The sequence below is a fragment of the Hetaerina americana genome, unplaced genomic scaffold (assembly GCF_022747635.1).
Source record: "Hetaerina americana unplaced genomic scaffold, ioHetAmer1.1.p SCAF_1, whole genome shotgun sequence".
Taxonomy (NCBI): domain Eukaryota; kingdom Metazoa; phylum Arthropoda; class Insecta; order Odonata; family Calopterygidae; genus Hetaerina; species Hetaerina americana.
The window spans coordinates 26518257-26543648 of NW_027286069.1; the positions used below are offsets into that span (position 1 = coordinate 26518257).

The 25392-nt window shown below is 34.8% G+C and overlaps 1 protein-coding gene across 2 annotated transcripts; it reads right to left on the reverse strand.

The window, feature by feature from the left end:
* Window positions 1-1789: 1789 nt before the first annotated feature.
* Window positions 1790-25290, reverse strand: LOC139689688 (uncharacterized). Of its 2 annotated transcripts, XM_071586887.1 has the most exons (12): window positions 24826-25290; window positions 23422-23630; window positions 19563-19676; window positions 18986-19216; window positions 18553-18732; window positions 16718-16989; window positions 14371-14628; window positions 13390-13906; window positions 12094-12321; window positions 7254-7471; window positions 4822-4870; window positions 1790-2777 (listed from the first exon to the last, which is right to left on the reverse strand). In XM_071586887.1, exons 1-12 carry the CDS (start codon window positions 24998-25000, stop codon window positions 2517-2519), a joined length of 2712 nt encoding a protein of 903 aa, XP_071442988.1. In that variant the 5' UTR covers window positions 25001-25290; the 3' UTR covers window positions 1790-2516. The 2 variants fall into 2 exon arrangements, with proteins under 2 accessions (XP_071442988.1, XP_071442997.1); XM_071586896.1 differs by lacking the exon at window positions 4822-4870.
* Between the last annotated feature and the right edge of the window lie 102 nt (window positions 25291-25392).

A 25392-nucleotide genomic window follows, 5' to 3' on the forward strand; every position in this document is an offset into this window, starting at 1 on the left:
AGTTAAAGGTTAGAAAAGAAAAGTACTTAATTATCTTGAATATATTTTGAATAAATTACAGCGAAACCTCAAATTTATAAAATTGAAGTGACCAGTGAAAAATATGTAAAATCATATTTTGGGTAAATTAAGGCTAGGGAAAACTTTTAATTATTAAAAAATAATAATATAAACAATAATGTTTGTAAAATCAGGTGTAATAAATGGAATCCAAAAGGTTGAACACGGAAAAAATTGAAGTAAGACTTCTCATAGAGGAAGGTTTCTAATATGCTATACTGTTCCTTATATTTTCATGTATGGTATTTACTTCTTGCAGAATTCCTATTTTACCATGATTTTAGACGACATATTTCCTTTTAACCTATTTAAAGAGATTCCAATCAATATTTAGTGTATAATAACAAGTAAATAAAGGTAGTCAATAGCTGTGGTGTTATTTCACATGATTAAAAAATACTCCTGCCAGAAAACCAATATATATTTGATATTTTGTGCAGCTAAGATTACTACACTAGAAGATGACTATTCCAACTGCTTTCCTGAAATTAATTAATGGATAGTGATTTTCAAGAATTTCAGGGACATACATTTGAGGTTGACATTACTTTATACTGAGAGCCAACAGAGCCATTGAAATGTGTAAATTCAAGGATTCACTGTAATGCTTTCCCCTTCTTCATGTTCTAACATTGCAAAAACCTTGCGCTTATCCTTCATGCCTCTAGGAGGTTCACTGTTGAGGTTGCAATAGTATTGAGATCCAGGAAGTTCTCCACAATCCATGCTAACTGATTACATTAGCATATTAAAAGTGATAAAAAATAACAATATCTACTGTAACTAAATAATACTATGAGGTTAATGGTCATCTCACCACACTGTAATACTTAGTTTACCTCTGATATACCAACCACCACAGTAATCAACCCAAAGGTTGGTTCAATAGGTGAAGGTAGAGCTCACCCATATGATATGGTTTCTCGGAAAGATCTGGCACCCAAAAAAATCAAACAGCTAAGCTAAGGTAAGGGTGCCCAGAGGCATCACCTAGAATCGAATCTCGGTCCTCTGGTCAACAGCCCAGCACTCTACCTCCTGGACTACCACATCTCCTCTGGTATATTATTGAGGCCTTGATAATAGTTATGGCAACTATGTCAACATTAAATAACTTCTCCCAAAGATACAACTATTTGAATCATAAGTACAATGTAATCAAATTAAACTCATGTTTGCAAGAAAGGCACAGGGGCATTGCTAAAACATGTAGTTATGTGGCGACACTCATATAGCCTGATAGATGCATGGATAGCCTGAATACATGCATGAGAGGCCATTAAATATATAGAGATTTAATAAAAATTATTAAACTCCTTGCAGACAGACACCTCGAAAGTCAATTCACTAGTTTTAGAAATAATGACTAGGTAATTCTTTCATTTAGATTTAAAATAAAAACTGTAATTTTTCATCCACTTTCCACTGTGTATTTTGCAGTAAAAAAACTTGGAATTCCTCATTACTCCCATGGTTTATACCATTCCCAGTTTTCAAATAATGCTGGTCTCTCTCTATTGGCTCAAGTTTCTTAGAACATTTTATGTATCCATGAAAGCAATCTTTGAGTCATCCATTCAATTAGGCAACAGCATATTTGAAAATGTGATGATAGATAAATAAACAAGCTGAAAAACGCTAAATGAGCTAGGTAATATTAACTCTCTTAATTTCTTAAGAGAAAGTCATTTTCCATTTTTTGCTTCATTTACTAATGCAGTAAGGTAAATATTCTTCAGTGGTGATTAAATGAAAAGAGAACATAACAAGATAACTAGTTAAATAAAGCATATTCAAATGTCTTGACAATCAAAATGAAGTCTTCTTACAGCTAGGCTCATTACAAATACAAAACGTATCACGTTTCTTGAAGCAGGTCATAACTTGTTTCTTGAAGTGGGTCAATCAGCTGACAAAATTTAGATAAATATGGTGATCAATGAAAAAGCAGATTTGAAATAAAATCATTATTAGTAGCAGTGTTAATTTAATAATAAATAACTTATGATAATGAGTAAGCGATGGAAACATTAAAGAAATTATATGAAAAATTCTGGAATAAACACAACTATGAGATGCCATTATTATCTTATATTTGGGTGAACATAACTTAAAAAGGCTTTTGTTGATACTAAACTTGAACTTCATGAGTTTAAAAAAATATCCAGCAGATGAGAAATAAAAGTTCTTAGTCTATAGGAAGAGAACTGAAATCTCTCACAAATTGACCATCGGGATAAAGGATTAATTATACATCAAATAAGAACAATACAAAAAACTGCCAAGAACCCCATAGGGGACAAATGCTTACATTTACCTCTGGACATCACTGTGATGAGATCTAGCTTACCAGAGAAAACTTTAACTTCTTAGAAACAACTGAATTTATCGCCACCATCTGAGTGAAATGGGAAAACAATGAATTAACTTTTCTGCCTTGTCACAGGTCTTTGAAATCAGGAGCTAGAACTCTGCGTCGAGGCTGAGGTGTGTAATGGAAGCGCGATCGAAAGGGGGAGTAATGCAATTGCTGCTGCGGCTGGGCTGCATTGGGCCTCTGGAGAGGTGACTGCTGGCATGCTGACTGATCCTCCGTTTGGTTTGACTCCGTGCTGGTATCCCCTGACCTCAGATGTCGAGGGGACCCTGGGACTGAGCTGCTCTCGCCTGAGGATAGCCGGCGTGGGGGAGGTTGAGGGGGTGTCGGAGAAATGTACCTGGAAATGTCATAAGCGGGTTCATTAGCTGAGGAAATTTCAAGTTTAAGGACAGGCTTAACTCTTAACCAGAACTCCTAGGATAAAAAGGATTGAAAATTGAGAGTAAGTTAACATTAATAATGAAAATCTTAGTCAATTACTGGTATTTAGAATAAATAGGTCCTTTGTTCGTCCCAATCTTTTTGTTGACCCAACCATGGTCAAAAACAACCACTAAATTACACTGTGTACATTTTTAAATGCATCATATTATGAAGGCCTTTAAAAATTGCACTGAGAATCAAAAGAATAAAGAATAAGCCATAATACATTAAAATAAGCAATTGGGGGTGTATTACCTTCTTCCCCATTAGCGTGCTGCCATCCTTAAAAAAAAATGTTCCAACATATTCAATGCTACATATGTTCGATTACAGGTGCCCCAAGAGCTAAGATACCATTTTGCCATGCACATAATTCAATGCACAAGAGACCCTCTATTTGCAGCAGTTATGTTACAGAGCAGGCCATTATTTTTAAAGTGGGGAAATGAAGCCAAAAGATAATGAACAAACAATTTTGACTCTCCATTATAAGATCAACCTGTTTTTTGAAGTACTGAAAATCACTCATTTGAGTGATTCCAAATTATTGTTTAAAGTTAATACAGTATTTAGATCAATGCCCACCTTTTTCCCAACAGTGCCTCTTAATGAAAATACAGGCATTCATTGCTTAATTCAAGTCACATAACTAAATCATGCAATTCTTGGTATGGTTGTTAATTCTTGTTCATGAGCATTAGTGTGCCTATAATGAGCCAGTTCACCGCAGCTAGTACTGAATATTTTGAATCGAAATCATTGCATTAAAATTTAGCTTGCAGCTGTAAATAAATTAATTTTGATATGTACAGTGTAAAGTGATATTTTCATTAATTAAGTGAATACAATACGATAATTGCATTATGTAATAATTTGATAACAAATTTTCCATAATTTTACTTTGTCAAAGATTTTTTAATTTTTAATTAAATGGATTTTTTTAAATTACTGAGAAATCTCTAATTATGCCCTAATTTGCAGCATACTATCTGAATGCGGGCTTGATTTCATTCCGAATTTAATGTAAAAAATATAATTTCTTCGCAGCATTTCCTATGCTCACTATAATCTTTAATTACTAGCAGTACATATATTGGCTGAAAGGCAAAACTTCATTATACTAGTTACATTTGAAAGTAATACTTGCCAATGCAAAACTTTCTATGGATACAGTATAAATTTTGTGGAATCCCAACAAAATCTATTCATGCATACATACATGATTTTAGTTTTTCATAAAAACATGTCACATAATGCCAAAATTTGTACCTTTTGTAACTCACTGTTGAATTTCAGTATTTACTAACATTCAAAACATTGGGAGGATTTTTTAATAATGGTAAGGGGCTATAAAAATTCAGAATATCAGGTACCAGCAGTGTAAAGAGTGTAATATTTAGAAAATTACACTATATTTTATAAGTACAACCATGATAAAATAACAGAGGAATTTTTATGAAACTCCCTCATAAGATGGCTTCTACTGCTTATACACAGACCTCATTTTTGGCTATGCAAAATTACTCAAATTCCTTAACCAGTTAACGCTGAGATCTTACGAAAATATATTCTTAATGCTACCGAGGTGTTTCAAAAGCTCTGTGCCATATTTAGACAAGTGTTAAGTAAGAATACTACCACTAAGAATACAATAAAGCGCAATGCACTGAAAAATCTATGCCAGGTTTAGAAAAGGCTTCTAATCTTGAAAGCAAAACTAGGAATTTAAGCTATCGAAGATCTAGATTAACTACAAAATTGAGCATCAAAATGGCCAATAGATAAGTTTCATTCAACTCTTCTTACAATTAAAAATATTAATCCTGGCACTACAATATGGCGGGTTGATGATTTTATTTCTTAAATACAAGACTAAAGAGGTAATTAAATACACCCTGAGACCATTATGAGACTCATTCTAATAAGCTAATGTAGAATGTAAACAATGGTACACTAACCAACTTGAGTCCAAGATGACTCCACAACCTTCCAAAAGCAGAGGTTCCTCTGCAACAGGCAAAAGTTTAGATTGTGACTTTATTAATGACATTTTAAATTATGCCTCTGCAATGACAGATACATAGGTCAAAGATGAGGGTCAGGAGCCAGAAGAATTGTTAGTTCACATTAATACAGAAGATAATAACATAACTATAGATAGTAACATTTTTATTTTTAGTAAGCTCTATGAACTTTTAAGAAACTACGAAGGATGCTCTCAATATTTTAGCTCAACAAACTTCATAGCTGCATGGGCAAATTAATGAATAAAAGTGCGGCAGATTCAGCAATTTTGGATGATTTACAATTTTATTTTTATCTGAATAGAAATGCTCTCCAAAGCTATCTTTGAACAAACAATTATCAAGACATACTCAATAGCCACCTTGATGGAAAAACAGTGGTGATAGCAGCATAGGAGAAAGCACTGCCTTAACTACCCTTTCTTCCAGGCAGATAGCTGATTGCATTCTCTCAACCTGTCTTACAAGCATCCCTTACTTGAAAATGGAGAGCTTCCAGTGGTAACACTTTATAGAAGATGTACATAAATAATTCCACTGGTATTTTAATACTTGAATTGAGAAAGTATAATTAAAACTTATGGACCAAAACTTTGTGCTTCCTAAAAATAAAAATAATTTTCTACAAATGATGAGTTGAACCCACTGCCTACTTATAAAAAAAATATAACCATCGCCTAAAAACATTTCTACATTTGTTTGTTCTGGCCTTTTCTTTGTCGTCAAATTGCCACATCAAGAGATCAGAGCTAGCGAAGATGTTTTTGACAATAATACTTTTCTCTATATCCTTTAACTTTAATGGCATCTGGCAGGCATTGATACATGATTATCTTCATCTACTTGTTCTTCACCACTTACTGCCACTCTCTACCATTTTCTATATCTGGAATCTCCTAAGTGTTTAATTGACACCTATTCTCTTCATCAGTCCCTTCAATACCTCACCATCAACCTCGAGCCCTAATGACTGATCAAGAGCTAAGAATGGACTTCATAATCAAAAGCTGTGTCATCTTCTTAGCTGTGTGTGGACTAGTCCATTCTAAATTTAGGATACATTTTGACGTTTTAACTTAGGTGCACAACATATAAACCCACATAATTTACCATTCACAGTTTTATCCCTTAAATCATCATAAAAATGAGGATGCACATCCTGCATAGGCTCAGGTTCCACTGATATCTCGGATCACATACCTGTCAAGATAAGCCTTTCTTCTAACCCTCCTCTTGCTGCCTCTGGGGCCAAAGATACATCCATACACATATTATGTTGATTACCTCAATTAAACATTTTTGGTTCTCCAATGTTACTTTTCCTGCTTTTGTGTCATGACGAACAATGTCTGAACTCCACCAAATTTTGTTAAAACCTTATCGGTGAAATTGATATCCATAGCTTTAGACTTACAAAGAAAGAAGAGCGTGGATATTAGGTGCCTATTAATAGTTAGAAACATCTAAATATACAACTCACTGATAATAATGGAATGGAATACAAGGCATGATACACTCAAAAGATAGTTTACCATGCACAAGAAACCTTATTTTACAGCAGTATGGGTACATATGATAACTTATTGATTACATTTGGTAGCTTCTCATTGTATAATTACATCTGACTTACACACAGAGCTTACACAATTAATTAATCATAAATGAAGTACAACAATCAACCTAGAAAGCCACTATAGAAATATATAGAATAATGAATTTCAAAACAATATCATGAGAACAAAATTCCATTAACAAACTACAGAATAAATAAGGATAATTATACATCTAGATACTATAATATACAAACATACAATTTTTTCTTTCCAATGCATTCCATTTTTTTGAGTAATTATTATCAGTGAATTGTGTATTGGTATGCTATAACTTGATGTTTGATAAAACCTACTAGATTTTGCAATACAAAGCTCAAAAATTCTTCTTTCTATTAAGAAAGCTGAAATCTTAGGCACGCATTTATACATACAGGGTATTAATGATCTAATAAATATGAAAAGCTGGAAGAAAATGACTTCTTTAAAAAAATGCATGTTGGAGCTTCATATGGTAATTTTTATGACTTAAATATTGAAACGTATACCAGGGCTGGCATTTGCAACTAATAATCATTGTAGTGTTTTACTGACATTAACATGGACCAGAAGGATGGAGGATGCTTGCATGTTAGAAAAATTTGTTTGAAAAGAAAACTGAAAACAGGAAGGAAGAAGAAGAAATTCTGTCACTGGCTGAACCACAATAACTGAAAATATTGAACTTGGGTGCTGACTGAACCTACCCTAAACACTGAAAAGAAAATAAAACTTAAAGGTGAAATATCGGGAGGAAATTCAAATTATGTGACCTACCTCCTGCCCATTGATGGAGAGCCAGCCCCTTCCATAAAGCAATTTCTCCTAAGGAGAGGAGAACCCTCTGCTGAGGCCGTGTGCTGACCTCTGCTCAGTCTTGGGGGTGGGGAAGGGAGTTTTTGCTGGCCAAACCCATCGACCATTCCTTGAAGCCTGGTGTAGAGCTGCTGCTGGTGCTGCTGGAGTGCTGTGGAGTCCATTTGTGTACCTTTTCCCTATAATAATCAAACAAATGTAGAACAAATATTATTTTTTCATGAAAATAACAATACAGAAATAAAAGTTGAAATTAATATATACAAACAATTTCGTATCTTCAACACAAAATATCAGTTATTTCTGCATTCATATGGTTTAAGGATTTTTTTCATTTTTCTGAATTAAGTAGACATTTTAAGGGCGAAATATAAATGAATGGGATTAACTTAATTTCTTAGGAGACAGTACAGCGCAAATAATATATTTATCCCTCCTTGAGCCAGGTGATAGGCAATCTAGCCGATTAAAAACATTTTCAATCCTAAACCACACCAGATTTCAAACTTGAACCACACTGGACCCCTTAGTTAATAATTGATATTGGTTAGCAATATTTTCTTCAATTTATCCACATCTTTGATTCTATCTTGGATAATATAATAACAATAATAATATTTATTGGTCCCAGGACTTTACAAAGTAAAATATAGGAAAAGTCAGAGAACAAACAATAAGCTGCTTCAGCATTCTTAAGACTCCAGAAACTCTTCCTTACCATTAAAGCATTCATCTATCAGAAAACGCCTGAGATATTTCTTAAATGCGCCCCTAGAAGCAGCCGACTTTATGCCTGGAGGCAGATAGTTGCAAATTTTGATGGCCACATGAAAGGGACTCTTATTATACATAGCAGAGGAGTGGAAGAACAAATTTACATCAACACTCTGTTGAGCATTATGCCTATGTACTTGAGCATTGGTGATTTGCTGTTTCACATCATCCTTAACATACATAGATAAGTAATAAATACACAGACAAGGTAAACATTCGAATTTTCAATCTTTTAAAGTAAGGTTAGCGATTTTGTCATGGGGGTATTTTTGCTATACATCTAATATATATTTTTTTCTATTATAAAAACTCTTGCATTATAAAATCTACACTGTTCGTATGATTTCGTAGACTAAATCCACTTTTTGCCAAAGTGGAACACAGGCCATTGGTATGGAACCCCTTTAAACTTAAAATCCCCTTTATCAACAACTCATCATACCAGTTAGTCAATGCACTCCCGAAGGACAAATTTAGAGTCTCTTTTTACACCCCCTTCAACATATTGAAACTGCTCGGCAAATACAAGGATACCATTGACAGTACAAGGAAGAGTGGTGTGTATGCGATAGAGCAAGTGTAATGCCATATACGTGGGCCAAACGTGGGACCCGAATCAAAGAACACGAGAAGTGCACAATCTTAGGCAACACCACATCAGCCAAATACTTGCTCGAGACTAACCACAGGTGTGGTTAGTCTCGAGCAAGTCGTCGTTAGTCATTTCCCCTCAGGAAATAAAATTATTAATCTACAAAACCACTATAAGACCAATCCTAACCTACGCGTCACCTGCATGGACGGGGCTAGTGAGTAGATCCCAAATGGAAAAATTAAAAACCACTGAAAGGAAAATACTAAGACTGGCCCTTGGACTCCCTCCGTGGGAGAAAAACGAAAATATATACAAAATAATAGACATAGAGACACTACACAACGTTTTACTGAGGCAAACTAAGAATTACTTCGAAAAACTGAAAGGAAATTCTAACGAAGCTATGACATACACTAAAATCAACAAAATTGGTCCATACGATAAGTACAAAAGACCAAACATGGTGTTAAACCCCTAACACATAGGAAAAAAAATAATAAATAATAAATAAATAATGAATATAATGACAATTAAAAAATGGAAAAGGGAAATAAAAACGACGCTGGATTGGTAGTCCAGGAAAAGGCGGAAAAAATACACAGGACACAGAGCAAAAGCCCAAATAAGGCGATCTCTGAAATAAAAAAGCCGCCTAAAAAACGGCAAGACATCTTCGTCGTCACACCTGTGATTTTCAATTTAAAGTGCTGCATGTGTCGAATAAATGCAGAAAATTAGATGTGTTGGAACAATTGGAAATTGTCCAACGAGTAAAGAAGAAAACCCAATCCTGAATGACATGCAATTCACTTCTTCCTCCCCCCTCCTTTCCATCAACTTTCGTTGGTAAACTTTGTCCACACGTGACACACAACCGCCTCCGCCCTTGAGTGCTTTCTCCTCTCCCCCCCAGTTAAATGAGGGTATTCCACCACCACCCTTCCAGAAGGGCCTAATCCTTGGCCTCCAAACCCCGGCCCGCCTACTGGCATCGTCCCGGCTACTGATGGTTTATTGGAGACTGCTGCCATCCACCCAATAGGACCAATTCGCACCCTGAGACTATATGTACTAGGTTTTTTAAAAAGGTGAAAATGCTGTTTCCACTATTTCTTGTAAACATCTCCCTGGTCTCCCCCCCCCTTTCCCCCGTCTCCTCTCCCCCTCCTTTCCTACCACGTCCTCTCCCCCCCTTCCAGAATGTATAAGCCGGCACACAACTTCAGTTTGTTACCTGATGATGATGTAAATCATCAAAACCCGGTCGTAAAATAAAAAAAAAATGTTATCAAGAGGAAAAGTGCTTCGATCAGTTATTCATTATGTTCAACTTCCAACACATAATGCCTGAAGCTACTCAATTTGTTTGTTTTAAGTACATCTACAGATATTTTGTTGGCATTAAACCATTTTTCCTAGAGCATTTATGAGCTGCTGAACTTGGGTTGCAACAAGTTAAGGGTTCTTGTTGCTTATTTACAGAGTTGTATCATCTGCATTTTGAATTATTTCGTTATTCTCAATATATCTAGGAAAATCACAGTTATATACTAAATATAATAATGGCCCAAAAATGGTACCTTGTGGTACCCCGACAGTTTCTATGGGTGATAAGTTAATTAAAAAATTCATTTCTAAAACAGTTACTACACACATCATCCTTTGTAAAAAAACTTTTGACTGTGTTTGTACATATAAACTTGAAAAAATGATTGAAATAAGTAAGTAATGCGAACAGTTTTAAATGAGATCTCAGAAAAAGAACATTCAAACAATTATTGATCAGCATCTAGCCCATCCACTGAATGTATACTCGAGAAATGTACATTTTCAATTTTTTCCTGAAAATTGTACTAGTGAGCTCCAACAACTGGTTTTAGGCATAATTCGCTAATATATGGTGCATTATTAAAGAATGACTTTACAGGAATTAAAATCTCCACATGATTGTGGTAGGAATATGAAGGCAATCAAATTGAATGTACTGGATGGTTTACACTACATATCATAGGGTTGGAAGCAAGTTAAGGATTCTACAATGAATAACTGCTTTCCACAGGCCAAAATTTCCATTTACCACTATTTGCATTTTCCAGCATTTTACACTTTTTTCTGGGGTTCCTAGAAAAGTGTAAACATGGGGTTTTTACTGTATGAATTAGTTGTAAGGAAAAGATCATACCTTTAATAAGCAAGTCACTAATAATGTTCTTTGAACTTCATGTTTTCACACTTTACCAATTATTAGCTAATTAATGACATATGAAAAGTATTGTGCTTAATTAAAAAATTGTTAAAGTGTTGACTTGATAATTATTCACAAAGTAAGGACAATTTAATACCCAATTTTTGATTTCATTCATCTGAAAAAACCTCCTTACTGACAAATGTCAAAACTTTCTCCCATAATTGGGATTATCTTCCATTACACTAATACTGAGAGAAATATTTCATTCTTGAACTGATGTAATGATTACTTAAAATTTATTTAAACCCATTCATGATGGAGTCTGAATTAGTATACCAATCAGGAAATTTTAGATACCTAACGTTATGTCTGAGACAAAAGTCATTACATGCTCGTCTTGTAGGTATGCCATCACTGACATCCTTAGTCAAGGAAAACTGTTTATGGGTCATCTACTCATTAGCATATTTCAAAGAGTTCAGTCCCACTTGTGCTAACTTCAGGGCTGGACACAATCTTAGGAGCATTGTTTATTTCTTCCAGCAAATCTTGATTTTCAATTGAGACAGCGGCTAATGAAAGATGTGGAGGGCATCAACAGGAGTTGTTGAAAACAGCCTGTGTAGTGGTTGAATTCTAACTGGAGTTCACAGTGAATTATTTCGTTTTTAGCATTTTTTAAGAAAGTAAATAGTAGCACAGGAATAAGAAGTAATATAAAATTCCCTATTATCAAAGTTATGCATGCATGACTGAGCCAGATTTCAAATGAAAATATATTTGTTAATACATTTTAAGATTAAAAGTGTACTTTGATCCCTTACCGGGTAAAAGACACAATGGTAATAAAAAATAGATTTATGTGGAGACATTAAAATTATTTTTTGTACAATGGACATCACAGTAATGCCAATTAACATTATAGGAAATATGTGAGTGATCACTGACTTTTTTCTATATGAATGCCTTAAGTGGGATCACACAACAGTTGAATCCGAAGCATCTCTCATTTTCAAGTCTATTAGAGTTTCCAAGACTCCCTTCTAGTGCAGTTATTTCAACAATAATCTAAATGTTGTCTACTTCCAGGAGAAAAACTTAAGAAAAAAATCCAAATAACTGGAATGAGTTGAGGTTCATACAATTACCCAATTTTTATGCCAATGATGAAAATGGTAAAACATTCAAATATCAATGACATCTGAATTGAGAATGTGAAAAATAAAAACAAAGAACAAACTTACGGCAGATCCAGGTTGGTTTCCTTGACATACTGGCTGTGAATTTCGTCCCCTATAGTCATTCCTATAGCCACCAACCTGGTGAGTGGAACACATTTGATGATGTTGTGGATGGCTTGGAGGGTGAGTGGCGAGGACTGGAGGGGGAGGCGGTGAGTGGGAGGGCGGTGGTGGGACCTGGAACTTTATGTTGGCAGCAAAACGCTTCTTTCCTGCTACTGCATCATCCTCCTTGAATAATAATTAATCACACTTCATTCAAATGCAATGGAACATTAAAGAAGGGAGGTATTCCACTAATATGACTTTTAGGTTCAATCTTAAATAAATCCCAGAATAGCACCAGACATTATGAAGAGCACATAATTCCATATTACCATAGAATACGGGGATATTAAATTTTCAGATCAATAAAAACCATGGTTAATTCCCAAAATGAACAAAACACTAAAAACCAATCAAACATGGATATAATAACAAATGCATATGCACATAGTGATGACTAGTTAAACAAAATCATTCCGTACAAAGAAATGAAAAACCTCTCCTCTCTTTTCCCTGACCTGGTCCTCAAACAAATTTTGATGCAAATTATTTAATTATCTTATCTGAAGGAATGAAGCAATTGTAGAATACAGTTGATCAAGCCCTGAAAACAGAGCAATGCTTGAATAAAAAATTACTTTAAACTGATGATGATTTGTTCATGGCATTACAAATATACATTCAGTGAAATCCTCCTTTTACGATTTTGTGGGGGGACACAGGAAAAGTGTAAATCACATGAAAATTTACATTAAGGGAAAGTGCTATTACCAGGAAACGTAGGTAAAATATGTCCCATAAGTTTCATTTATTTTCCCTTGCATGATCTTGCCATAAAATGCACAGCTTCAAGAATGTTAACTTGAAAAGCCATTGCAGCCTTCCTATGGCCAATGAGACTCAAATGCATTTCAGACAATAGTCTGTCATAGTTTACCTCAGAGCTTCATTCATGCCCATAAAGTTTTTCTAACCTTCTTAGAGCCAAGTAAATCAATATTAAATTGAAAAATGTTTACACTATATTATGTATGTTACATCATAAATGCCAGATCGTAAACTTTGAGGGCCTATGAGATTTTATGTGAATTTAGAGTTTTAAATGTACAGTTGAGATATACTCCACACTGATTTATACAGAAACCAAACCAAACCAAAGAAATACGTCTAATCGAGAAAATACCAAGGTAAACTGTCTAACCACTTTTACTTAACAGTACATTTACCAAAATAACTTATGTAAAATGTTTATACCTTTTCTGCACATTTCATCCCAACATCATGATTTTCATAGTAATGATGAGGATGAGAATGATGATGGAAGTGGTGCAGGTGGTGATGCCCCCTGTGGGCTTGTGGCGGTGGAGAGAAACTACACAGCCTATGAAGCTGCTGCTGATTAATTGTTCCATTGTTGCCATGAGGCTCAGAAGGGTACCGCTTCCTCCCAGTAGGAGGTGTCAGGTGATGTGGTATCCTATGTTGCTGGTGGTGATGGTGCTGAGGGGGGAAGGCACTGACCGGCAGGGCAGAGGGGGTCGATGAGGACATTGAAATGGACAGCCTGTTGAGGGCATCGGGGTGGGTGGAGGTAGAAATGTTGTTGTTATTGTTAGACGCTGAGAATGGTGGTGGGGAAGGTCTTGAAGAAGCACTCGAGTCTCCTGAGACAGGCCTTGGAGTTTCAGAGAGAGACCTTTGATGGTGGTATGGTGAGGAAGTGCCCCTTCTTCGTGGAAGCATAGGAGAAGCTCCTGGTGTTGGAGTGAATCTAGAAAATAATACAATTTTCAAGAAATTGGCACACAGTAAAAACAAATTGATAAGTTTATACTTACAATACATTTCAAGCCCATGAACCACTTCTTTATAACTATGAACTTTAATTAGAGTCTAGCATAAGCTATCCAGGGCCACCTCAAACTATGAAAAATACTTTAATAGAAGATAATACAGTGAAAAATGTCCTATTAACACTTTGTGGTTTGCTCACATATTAGTACATTTTATGTCACCAGTATAAGTGGCTGCCACACAACTGCTAAAATATAATGCGATATGCATAATAGATAGTATTAAATGGTGATGAGTCATATAGGGAATAGTTAATGATATTGGACTTAGTACCAAGGATTATGAAAAAATGGTGTCCGTGCATCACTACTGATTAATTTGGCAACAAGTCCACAGGCAACTGAAATCAGGAAAAAGTAGGGGCCATGGGAAATACCTTACCTTTGAATAGAAGACGTAGTTGTAGCAGAGTTTGGATGCTGAGGAGGAGGTCCTGCTCTACCTGCATCTTCACTTCCTGTGCTATTTGCCACAGTCGTTGTAACTGTTAATGAACTAGATGAATTGGCCTCCCCACACTGCTTCATGGCTCGGGCAAACCAGTCGGCAACGTCCACTGGTGCAGTCTCATACTTCTTAATAAATGGATGTTCTAAAAGTTTTCGATATTTTGGCCTATGCTTATAGTTTTTTGTCAAACTGAAATGAAGGATATTTTGTATCAAATGTTTATCTTGACGTGAACAGCATTCACTAAAAATCAAACTAGGATTTGAACAGATTTAAAATCACATATTTTCCATGCAACCCTCAACGAATTGGCTATTCATTACTCTTCTGCAAGAAATCAGTATTTATTAATATACAGGTATCCATGATGAATGATAATGCAGGATCAGTATTAGATTCGATAGCATTCAAGGACTGTAAAACCCTCATAAAGCAAGAGAATGTTCATATTAACTTTATTGCTTATAAAAATAAAGTTAAAAATTATGAAGTATTAGGAAATAAGAGGTTTAACATTTTGTACAATTACTAGTTTAGTTTTTGGGCCAAAAATTGAAATGTATTTTTCAACCGGTTAGTTCCTTCTAATGCAAGATTATTCTTTGCTAAATTACTGTTACCATAAGCATTTCTTTACTCAATTTCTTTTTGTGTGCCTTACTGTTTATACTTTGGAAAATTTTGTTTTTTCATTATTAGTGAAGATATGCAGCCTACAATTGGCTTAGAGCATCTCCTTAAGATCTTATTTTTTATCCTGATCTCTTCAGCCCCTTTTACCTTCTCGCATCTAAGTTTACCGCACTTGGTGAACGTGATGGTTTAATTGTTTCACTAATTGCAATAAGTTTTCTTTATGAACAGTGGTAATGAGGGATGGATAGTAATCTTTGAGAATTGATTCTATTTTTTTTAGACAAAGAGACCATTTTCTAAACAGGAAAAATACAAAAAGATGGGAATAACAGAGAAATAGCTATCAGAAATCCAAATGTCCAAATAGTTTCATTACCAAGGGCAATGAGATAACCAAATGGGAAACCTTTTATGTCCTAATAACTTTGATGCACACAAGTTCTAATACAAATTTGTAAAAGTGCACCTGCATATAGAGGGATCTGCAAATCAGTAATTCTAATTTGAATAAATCTTGCATGGAATCAACAGTTTTGTTTGACATTCAAATCGAATAGAACTTGCATAATAATACCTCCTGGCATGTGCACAGTTATTAGATAAAAGTTTTGATTAGAACACTTTTTATTTTCTTATTCATTTAAATGGGTAGAAGCAACTGTCCTATGGTAGATCACTGGACTACTGACTGGAGCACCCAAATTTGATTCTGGGCACTATCTCTGGAAACCGTCAACTTCTCCCAAACTGTGTTATTTTTTGGGGAGCTGATCCTCGTGAGAAACCATAGGTGGCACACAGAAAGGAACTGTCTCCTCTCCCTGATGTGCAAATTACACATCTAATTGGTACTAGGTGAGAATTAACTTTACCTATCAAACCAACCTTATGGAAAATAACTGTAGTATATTCATTATAATAACATTCTCGATTATATCATATGACCCTTCAAAAAACTAGTGAAAATGACATTTGAAATTTTGACAATTTGAAATAACATATTTGACAGTTTGAAACAATGTGCAAATTATTTCATAAAAATAAATTCCATTAGAAAATAATTTGGTTGCCATAAGAATAAATGCAGTGAAGAGCATTTTCAGAAGTTTTACTATGCTAAAACTGTAAATTAAATATGTACTAATTGGTTAATACAGTACCTAAAGTAAGATCTGCCTCAAACATACAATTTTATACTTTTCAAACTTAAAGAGCAAAGTCCTAGGAGTACACACATATTTTCAAGTGAAAATCATCCATTCAGGATAAAGAATAGGGTTAGGTAAATAAGCTAGACTGGAGTGAAATTAATTTGATTACAACAGAATCATTTCATCTATTAGGAAAATTAAAGGGAAATATGTTAACATATTATTCACACTGAGATACACAATATAATTTTATCATATGATTTTTGGGTAATGCCAGCCATTAAGAAAACCATTGGTTGAGAATATATTAATCTTAATAGTAAAATACTCTTAAATATGAACACATTATTTTATATGAAAAGTTTACTTGAGATCTGGGTATTATTCAGATGAGGCTATTTCAATAATACATAAAAGGGATGACCACAAGTATACATAATGAAAAAGGATAAATAATTCTTTATATATAATGTATGATAATATATACTCACCAGCAAGTGACAAAGGAATGAAATTCAGGAGAAAAATAACTGGTTTCTGAATCATCAGATCCATCACCCTCTTTTCCTGCTCTTTTGATAGACTTTGGCAATCTTGGAGGATCATCTTGAAGGACTCGCGTGAGAACTTCAAAGTCTGTCCGACAGTCTTGATATGGGAATTGCCCTGTTGCTAGTTCCACCAGAGTTATTCCCAAACTCCATACATCTGCTCTGATGTCATAATCTGGACGAGTTGGGTCTGGTGGATCTATTCTTTCAGGCTGGAAAGATGAACATTTTTTCAATTGTAACAATTAATACTCAATTTTAATTGTCCCATAAAAAATTTTACTGTTTGAAAAATAATACTGGTGGCTTGAGTGTGCCTGGAATTGAAATTAATATATACAGCAAGCCACGAACATTTTTAGTGAACCTTTTCTACTTTACTCCTTAGACACATCTATAAAATATGCCACATTTACATGAACATTGAAATTGTTTCATGAAGCAATCATTTATTCGTAATTAAAAATGTAAAACTCGGGAATTTATGCATTCCTGAGATAGCTGTACTATGGACTTGAGTATTTTCCGAGAAAAATGCAAGGATTTACAATATATTTCTTGGCAGAGTACCACAGCATCCTTATAACCCCTTATTACCCCACCCTCGCCAAATAACCCAACTGGCTTCAGATTACCAACAAGTTACTGTAATTCAACTCTATTTAGGAAATTTTAAAATCTCATAATTGCATAAATGGTTTGCAGTTTTGAGATTTTCATGATATAAGAGGGTGGTCCCATAAGTACCCAGCCTGACCTAGAGATGGCGGTAGTTGTTTGAAAAATATCACTGCATTCGATAGTATACAATCTATAAAGCACATGTTTCAAGTTTGAAGACACTACGATGTTTAGTATTTGTTTGGCAGCCATCAATATTGAACATGTTCAGTGAACTTGTGAAAATGGAGAAAATTGGCCCCGTTTGCTCACACTCGAGCAAAACCAGTGTCGTGAAGATGTTTCAATTCAGTGTTTAGCAAAGTTTCACAGCAGCAAAGCAGAATGAATTTTTGTGCAGTTTCCTCACCATGGAGGAAACATGGGTCCATTACTTCACATCCGACACAAAAGAAAAATCAAAACAATGGATTCAATAGGGAGAACTGGCTCCAAAGAAGGTGAAGACCGTTTCATCTGCAGGAAAGGTCATGACGTCAGTTTTTTGTAATGTGCATGGGATAATTTTCATTGACTCTCTTGAAAAAGGAAAAACTATCAACGGCGAGTACTATGCAAACTTATTGCAAAGTTTGAGCTAAGAAATCAAGCAAAAGCAGCTGTATATGGCTAAGAAGGAAGTGTTGTTTCATTAAGACAATGCACCAGCTCACAAATCCATTATTGCAATGGCCAAAATTCATTAATTTAAGTTCGAATTGCTACCTCATGTACCCTATTTACCAGATTTAGCCCCCATTGGATTATTTTCTGTTCGCATACTCGAACAAATGGCTCGGTGGTCAAAGATTTTCCAACAGTGAAGAAGTGATGTCGGCATTTAATGACTATTTTGAGAACAAGACAGTTCTTATTATGAAAAGGGTATTGAACTTATTGAACATTGCGGGGAAAAGTGTATAGAGCCAAAAGGAGGTTAGGTTGAAAAATAAATACATACTTTTCCAGAATTTGTGTGTTTTCTTTGTTGGTTGGGTACTCCTGGGACCAACCACGTAATTACATTATTGGGCCTTAACCTATTCTATTGATGAAATGACTTGAAGTCAAACTAAAACATCATGCAAAACAATATAGTTAAGTTTTAAACTTACTGCCATATATGCAGCACAACCTGCACTTCTAGTCTTTGCTTTTGAGTCAACAAGTCTTCCTGAGATCCCAAAGTCACAAAGTTTTACATTTCCTCGTTCATCTAGAAGGATATTGGACGGTTTGACATCACGGTGGATCACACCATGGGACTCTTTCAAATAATGAAGCGCCTTTACAGTCTGAAAAAAAGTAATAACATACTGAAGATGAAGTACTGTCAGCAAATACGTACTTCATCCCCACACTGGGTCTCATATTGGATCCTTTATTGAATAAGTGTCCCTCTCACAGCATGAGTCTGAAACCATCACTTGTAGACCCACTACCAGTATTTAAATATATTTCTTTTTGGGTAGGTTGTTAAAAACAATGTGTATTGCCACAGGTGAGCTAACTTCATGATTAAATGAAAATTACATTTGAGGTACTTACGGCAACAGTGACCTTTCCTAAAATTGATTCTGGAACGGAATCTGGTTTGAGCCTCCGCAGAAGTTTATCAAAACAGGTTGCCATTAACTCCATACAGATCCAGACATCAGCCTCAGCAATAAAACAGCCAAGACAACGAACAATAAATGGGCAGTCATGAGATTTTAGGACAACCTCCAGATCCATAATAACTCGTTTATTCTCTTCACTGTTGCCAGAACGACGCATTTGCTGCAGAGGAATTTTACATTTTAAAGATTTTTATTCAATCGAAATACATCGAGTACACAAAAAAGGGAAAGAGTATTACTAGTCATAGTACATAATTACATGTAGAATTAAACAAATTTTTTAGCTCTATATTGTAAAATGGTACAAGAATGAATAATTATGCCTCTAATAATAACAAAAATGTTCATATACAATGTTTGGAGGCAACATATTGTTCCCAAGACACCACATTGAAAGTATTTGATCAAACTAGAAAGATAATCGAAAACCTAATACTCTTTTTACTGTTACAATCACACTGTTTCAAGTGAATAGTTTTGAGAGGAAATAAAATATCAATGCTAACCTTTACGGCAATGATCGTTTGACTGGGCCTATGGAGCATTTTTACAACATGACCACAAGTCCCATTGCCAAGTTCACCCAGATGCTCCAAATCTTCTATTTCTGTGTGATATTCCTGCAATTAGAAAAAATATATGACAAAATAAACTCCCTTCATCTGGTAAATAAATAAAGTAGATATATTTCAACTTGTTTCTAAAGATGTAAACATTTGTAATTGTATCAAAAACTCACTTTCAAGGAACAAGTTTTCATAAGGCTAACTCATCAGCCTCATTCTAACCCTTAAGAATTGGACTGGATTTGATTCTAAAAACATTCAAAGGAAAATCAGCATGTACCTATCACTTAAAATACTTAATATTATCATTGTAAACAGAATTAACTTCTACAGGATAATATGCAATACCATGTAATGACTTTTTTCCAAAGAAACTGCGGGAGATGCCGCAGCAGTAACTTTTAACGGAGTCATCCGCTAGTGTACATTTCAATGCAACAATTTCAGAGTGTAAAAGTCGTTCGCCTTAACTGGGATTCGAACCTAGGTCCCTCTGGGTAGGGATCTGGAATTGAATCTCAGTCAAGGCGAATGATTTTTACACTCTGAAATTGTTGCATTGACCATGTAATGAGGCAAGTTTTAGTTAATACCAAAAGGTTGCGGATCCCTGCAGCCGCATGTACTGCTTAAACATAGAATGCTGAGGTTAAGTTCACCTAACACTTGTGAAATGATATTGAGGTAGGGGGGTACCCTAAGTAAACCATGGATCCTCTAAAAATTCTAGCATTCAGAACAAAAAAATTGGATTAAAAAGGAAGAATCAAATAACTCTGCATCTCCACAGAATAAAATTTTATTGCAAACTAGTTTCTCTACCCTGTAGCATCATCTGGACTAGTATCTCTAATAATACTGTGAAAAACTATTTAAAAAATCTGGATTTAGATGCCTGCATCCAAATAAGTAACCAACTTATCATCAGTTGAATGCTCCATTTACCAATCCTCTCTTAGGTAAGGCAATATAACTACAGGTAACATATGAATGTACAGAAAAAGTATATACGTTAGATTAACTTTTAGCAGTTTTCAAAATCTTGATAAATTCAGAGGAAGTAAACATTATATTGTGTATTCTCTCATACACACCTAGAGAGATAAACTAGAATGATCTCTCATGAGTCATCGAGTTAAACACATTACTAATGAGTATGCAAAAACAAGAGTGAGTAATATTCATTCATTATTGCTTCGCCAGTGATTGTAACAGCAATGCAACAGCCTGACTCACTCAGTGTAACCTTGGTGGAAGGCCCAACAGTTACAAAGTTAGTCAAATTTACAAATTTTTGGGGGCAGAAAGATAAGGGAAATGAAGGTAATGCTAAGAATATGAAGAGCATCACATAAACATCACCGGGCGGGAAGCATTTTAAAAGTGTCCCGGATAAAACTAAAGCTGATTATCAATGATCAGTTAGCAACAGGCTAGACTTTGAAAACCAGTCATATTTGAATTTTGACAATTCTAGGCTCTCCTTTGTGAAACCTCAAAATGATAATGAAAAAAAACCTTCATAGATTTCACAGAATTTTATTTTACACACATATTACATTTTATACCAATAAATTCTGTGAAATATACAAACTATTTTTCTCATCATGATCTACAGTTTTCATGACATATCTCAATCAGACATGCCTGTGAATGGGTAAGCCATTACTTCCTGAGCAATTTCTTCTGTTTATGAAGAATTAGTATTTTTTATTTCTTCAGATCTGTAAATCTTTATAACAAAAAGGGAAGTGAAATTGTATAATGGTGACTATTGCAGTCTTCCAGAATGAAAATGACACATACCAGATCAACCAAAAAGTGGCACAATAAAGGTAGGTCAATAGATCCAAAACTCTTGAAAGAAAATGTTTCCTTTGAAAATATGGTAAGAGAACCAATACTGTCTAACACATGATGTGATTATGAGCTAAACCAATTGAATCTCACCATAGTTACAGATGTAATTAGTGTCACGAGAGAGCATAGTGATGAATTTTTGGAAAAGAGAAATTTCCTCCCAAACACCTACTGCATCAGGTACACCAAAATGGAATGTGTAGACTCAATTAAATACTTATGTGTTACTCTCACTCACGACCTCTCCTGAGTAAAGCACACACGAGGAACGTGGACAAGCTAACAAAACATTACGATTTATTACAAGAATATTGGGTAAATGTGATGAAAGGGCTAGAGAAATGTTATATTTTGCTAGTTAGGCCTAATTCAGAATAACCTGGCAGTACATGGGATCGTCATGAAGTTAGATTGATAGCTGAATTGGATTATCTGCAGCTTAGAAGAGTTAGGCTGGGAATCACGCAAGGAACAAAGGTTAACTTACAGATTTAATATCTAGTATAAAGTGGAATGTCTCTTTAGCAATGATGTTGAAAATGTTATGTCGCAAAATGTGTTGTCTCAGGGTAACTTTATGGAATTTGCACAACATATTGAAAATAAATTATTTATTTTGTAATTCCTCACACTTTCAAAAGTGAGTAGAAATATGAAGTCAATAATTTCATTTCAATATACATTGTAAACCCTTATGCACCACAGTAGGTGAGATAATGTCAATAAAATTAAGAGAGATTAAGTGTAGAACAGACAGATTTAAGATGTCATTTTTTCCATACACGACAAGCGATCAGAATAACATTATCCGACCGCAGTAGGGGTAAAAATATTTGGCTCAAAATTAATCTGGCGCGTATTCACCCCTTGCCACACACCCTAGTGGTTTCTTGCAGTGTACTAATAAAATACAAAAGAAAGTTTTTTTGAAAATCAGATGTAAGCGTGGGATTCAAAAGACAATCCCTAGAGTTGAATATGTAATGTTTTAAACTCAAAATTGTTTTAGGATTACACATTACCTTCAATTAAAAAATGAGGAACCATTAAATAATTAAACTGCATGATTGTTCCTTCATGCCATTCCAGATTATTAATAATGGTGTTACAGAGCAAATTGATGCATATTTACAAAGATAAGCACCTAACATCAGTTCTTATCCATTTGATGCCATATTTTTCTGTAAAATAATATAGCAAAAGGGTGATAGCAGGATAAATTAAATATTTAATATAAGGTGCTCAGTGTATCTGCTATCCAACTATAAATATATTCCCTTTATTTTTTAGTACATTCTCTATTCCAAATAAGAATATTTTTGGACAAATATTGGCTATTTGGCAATACTTAATGACTTGAAGAGTCATAATTGATTAGGTAAGGCCAGTATCCAAGTTATGTCGGGTATGTAACATAACATACTGCTTTGCGCTAGGAATATATGTGAAACATATCAAGTAATCACACAATACTGTTGAAAATCTCTTGCAATCACATACTTTTGAAATTCTGAAAAAAAGCAATGCTAAAATGGTAATATTAACTACATTTATTTATTCTGTATTCTATTGGTTAATGTAGATTTTGGAAGGGTACAGTCTAAATATTGGTACAACGATAATTCCCATGCGTCTCCAACAAATCATAATCTAACAAGCCCCTTATTAACTTGGCTTACTTCCCCCACTCAGTATAACATGCCTATCCTATTCCTACCCTTTCCTCATTTGCCTAATGTTCTTCATTCTATCACAGACTTCCACATTCCAGGGCCCATGAAAATACTCTACACCCAGGAAAGATTGATCAATTACATAGTAGCTTGAAAGTGCTCTGTTATTTGATGATTTTACTAATTAGATATTTTAGAATTAGCTCATCTGTTAATCTGCTGCACACAAATAAAATTTTAGGCTCCAAGGCTCATCAGACTCATACCTTACTGTCAAAAACCAAGATGCCATTCATCTTCATAATTTCCTGCAACTTTCCATCCATGTCTCCTCCAACTCCCCCAGAGGAGGACCCAGAGCCATCAAGGCCCCTCTGCTGGGCCATATAGCTGACAGGAAGGACCAATTGCTTTCGTGGACGGCTCCCCCCAGTACCATCAGCCCTTCCCAGGCTGCCTCCACCCAAGTCTCCCACTATAATTAAAAAAAGGCTAAAATTAAACAAAGTAGACACGGCTATTTGAAATAATTAGTCAACAAAATAGCATACGAAACAACCTAAAAATTTCCAAGGGCGTTCACATTATCACAGAAGTGAAGCAACAGCTTAAAAATGATCCACTCAGAATCATGTGTTATGAAGTGAGATAATGGAGAACAAAAATTATTAGCAATTAAACACCAGCTGATATCTACGCAGATACATGCCACCAATGCTGGTGGCATGTATCTGCAAACAAATTCTTGAAGTTCTTCACCAAGAATTCACTGAACCGAATTCAGAGAGGTACATTTTGCAAAACAAGTTAGGGAAAGGTAGTGTTCCTTCTGAATGGCTACTGTCCTAAGCCCTTAACTGTGAGTACACATCAGTGTAATCACTCATAACATTGCTACCATGTCCGAAAATAACCACGAAAAATCAATAGGATAGTCACCTGAACATAATTCCTATTTTAGTTTCGATATTTTCCAATATTATGCCCCACAGATGTACTCCTATTTTATGGCAACATCTCATTCAAAATCCTAAACTTAGTACAGAAAAATCAATGCTCAAATATTAAATAACATTAAGCAACAAAAACTTCCGAAATGATTAATTAAAAGCAAATGATAAAATAAGCAACTAAAAAAAATCTTTAATTGCTTATCAACACAGTATGACATTGATTGCCCTAGGAAATACATAATTTGGAGTAGAGCTTAGGGTTAAACGATATACATTAGACAATTTAGAATTTTATCAAATATATAATTTGTGCCCTTCTTTCATTTCAATATGTTTATTTAAACAAACAAAAAATAAAATATATGGTGTTATACACAAAAACCGAACATTTCGCTCTATCCAATGCATATATAATCTATCAATATACCTAAAACTGGAGTAGAACGCAGGGTCACACTTCATTATATAATTATTCAGCGGCAATAAACAAAGAAAGCCAGGACATGGATATTCCCACATGTAATGCACTATATCCAGATGAGAACCAATAGTTAGAAAGTTACGTTTACAATGTTTAAATTTGAAGAACATCTAAAGGTCTGATGACTTTCAACCCCTTTACTTGCATCAAGTGATGCAATAAAATTAGCATGTGGCATCGGAATGCTTGTTTGATTAATTGAAACGGTATAATTCCATTTAGTTTGTAATATTTACACTGCCTGGGTCTTCGACTTGTTCCATGTCTTGGATTAGGAGAGACGTGGCTAAGGTCCTTCGGTAAATTATCCATTCTGTTAGCTTTATTCTCTGCGTCGAGACGTGCTTGAAGATCTTGTATTTTACTCTCCAGAGACATCGTGGGCACAAGAAACTTATCCGTGAACACCATGTAAAACTTTTATTAGCAGGCTATATCATTGCTCTTAGCAGTCTTATCTTCTGACATATCACATTTAAATACATTAATTCCGAAATATCCATGCCAATAACGATTCATTAGTTTATGTAAAATACTGTTAAAAATGCAGGTCACAACGATAATAATGTCTGACAATAAGTTCTACGATGAAATATCCCACACATTACTCGCATTTCGCCTGCAGACTACACAGCTGAAATCCTCAACCAACATGGCGGACTAGGGAACACTTTCGCTCCCCAGACCAAAACAAACGAATCATTATTGCCGAAAACATTTCAGCGTTACCGTTTGCAAAGATAACATTTTCTAATAATATGGATTAATTACAGCTGCCAGCAGTCTTGATAAATCTAACGTAA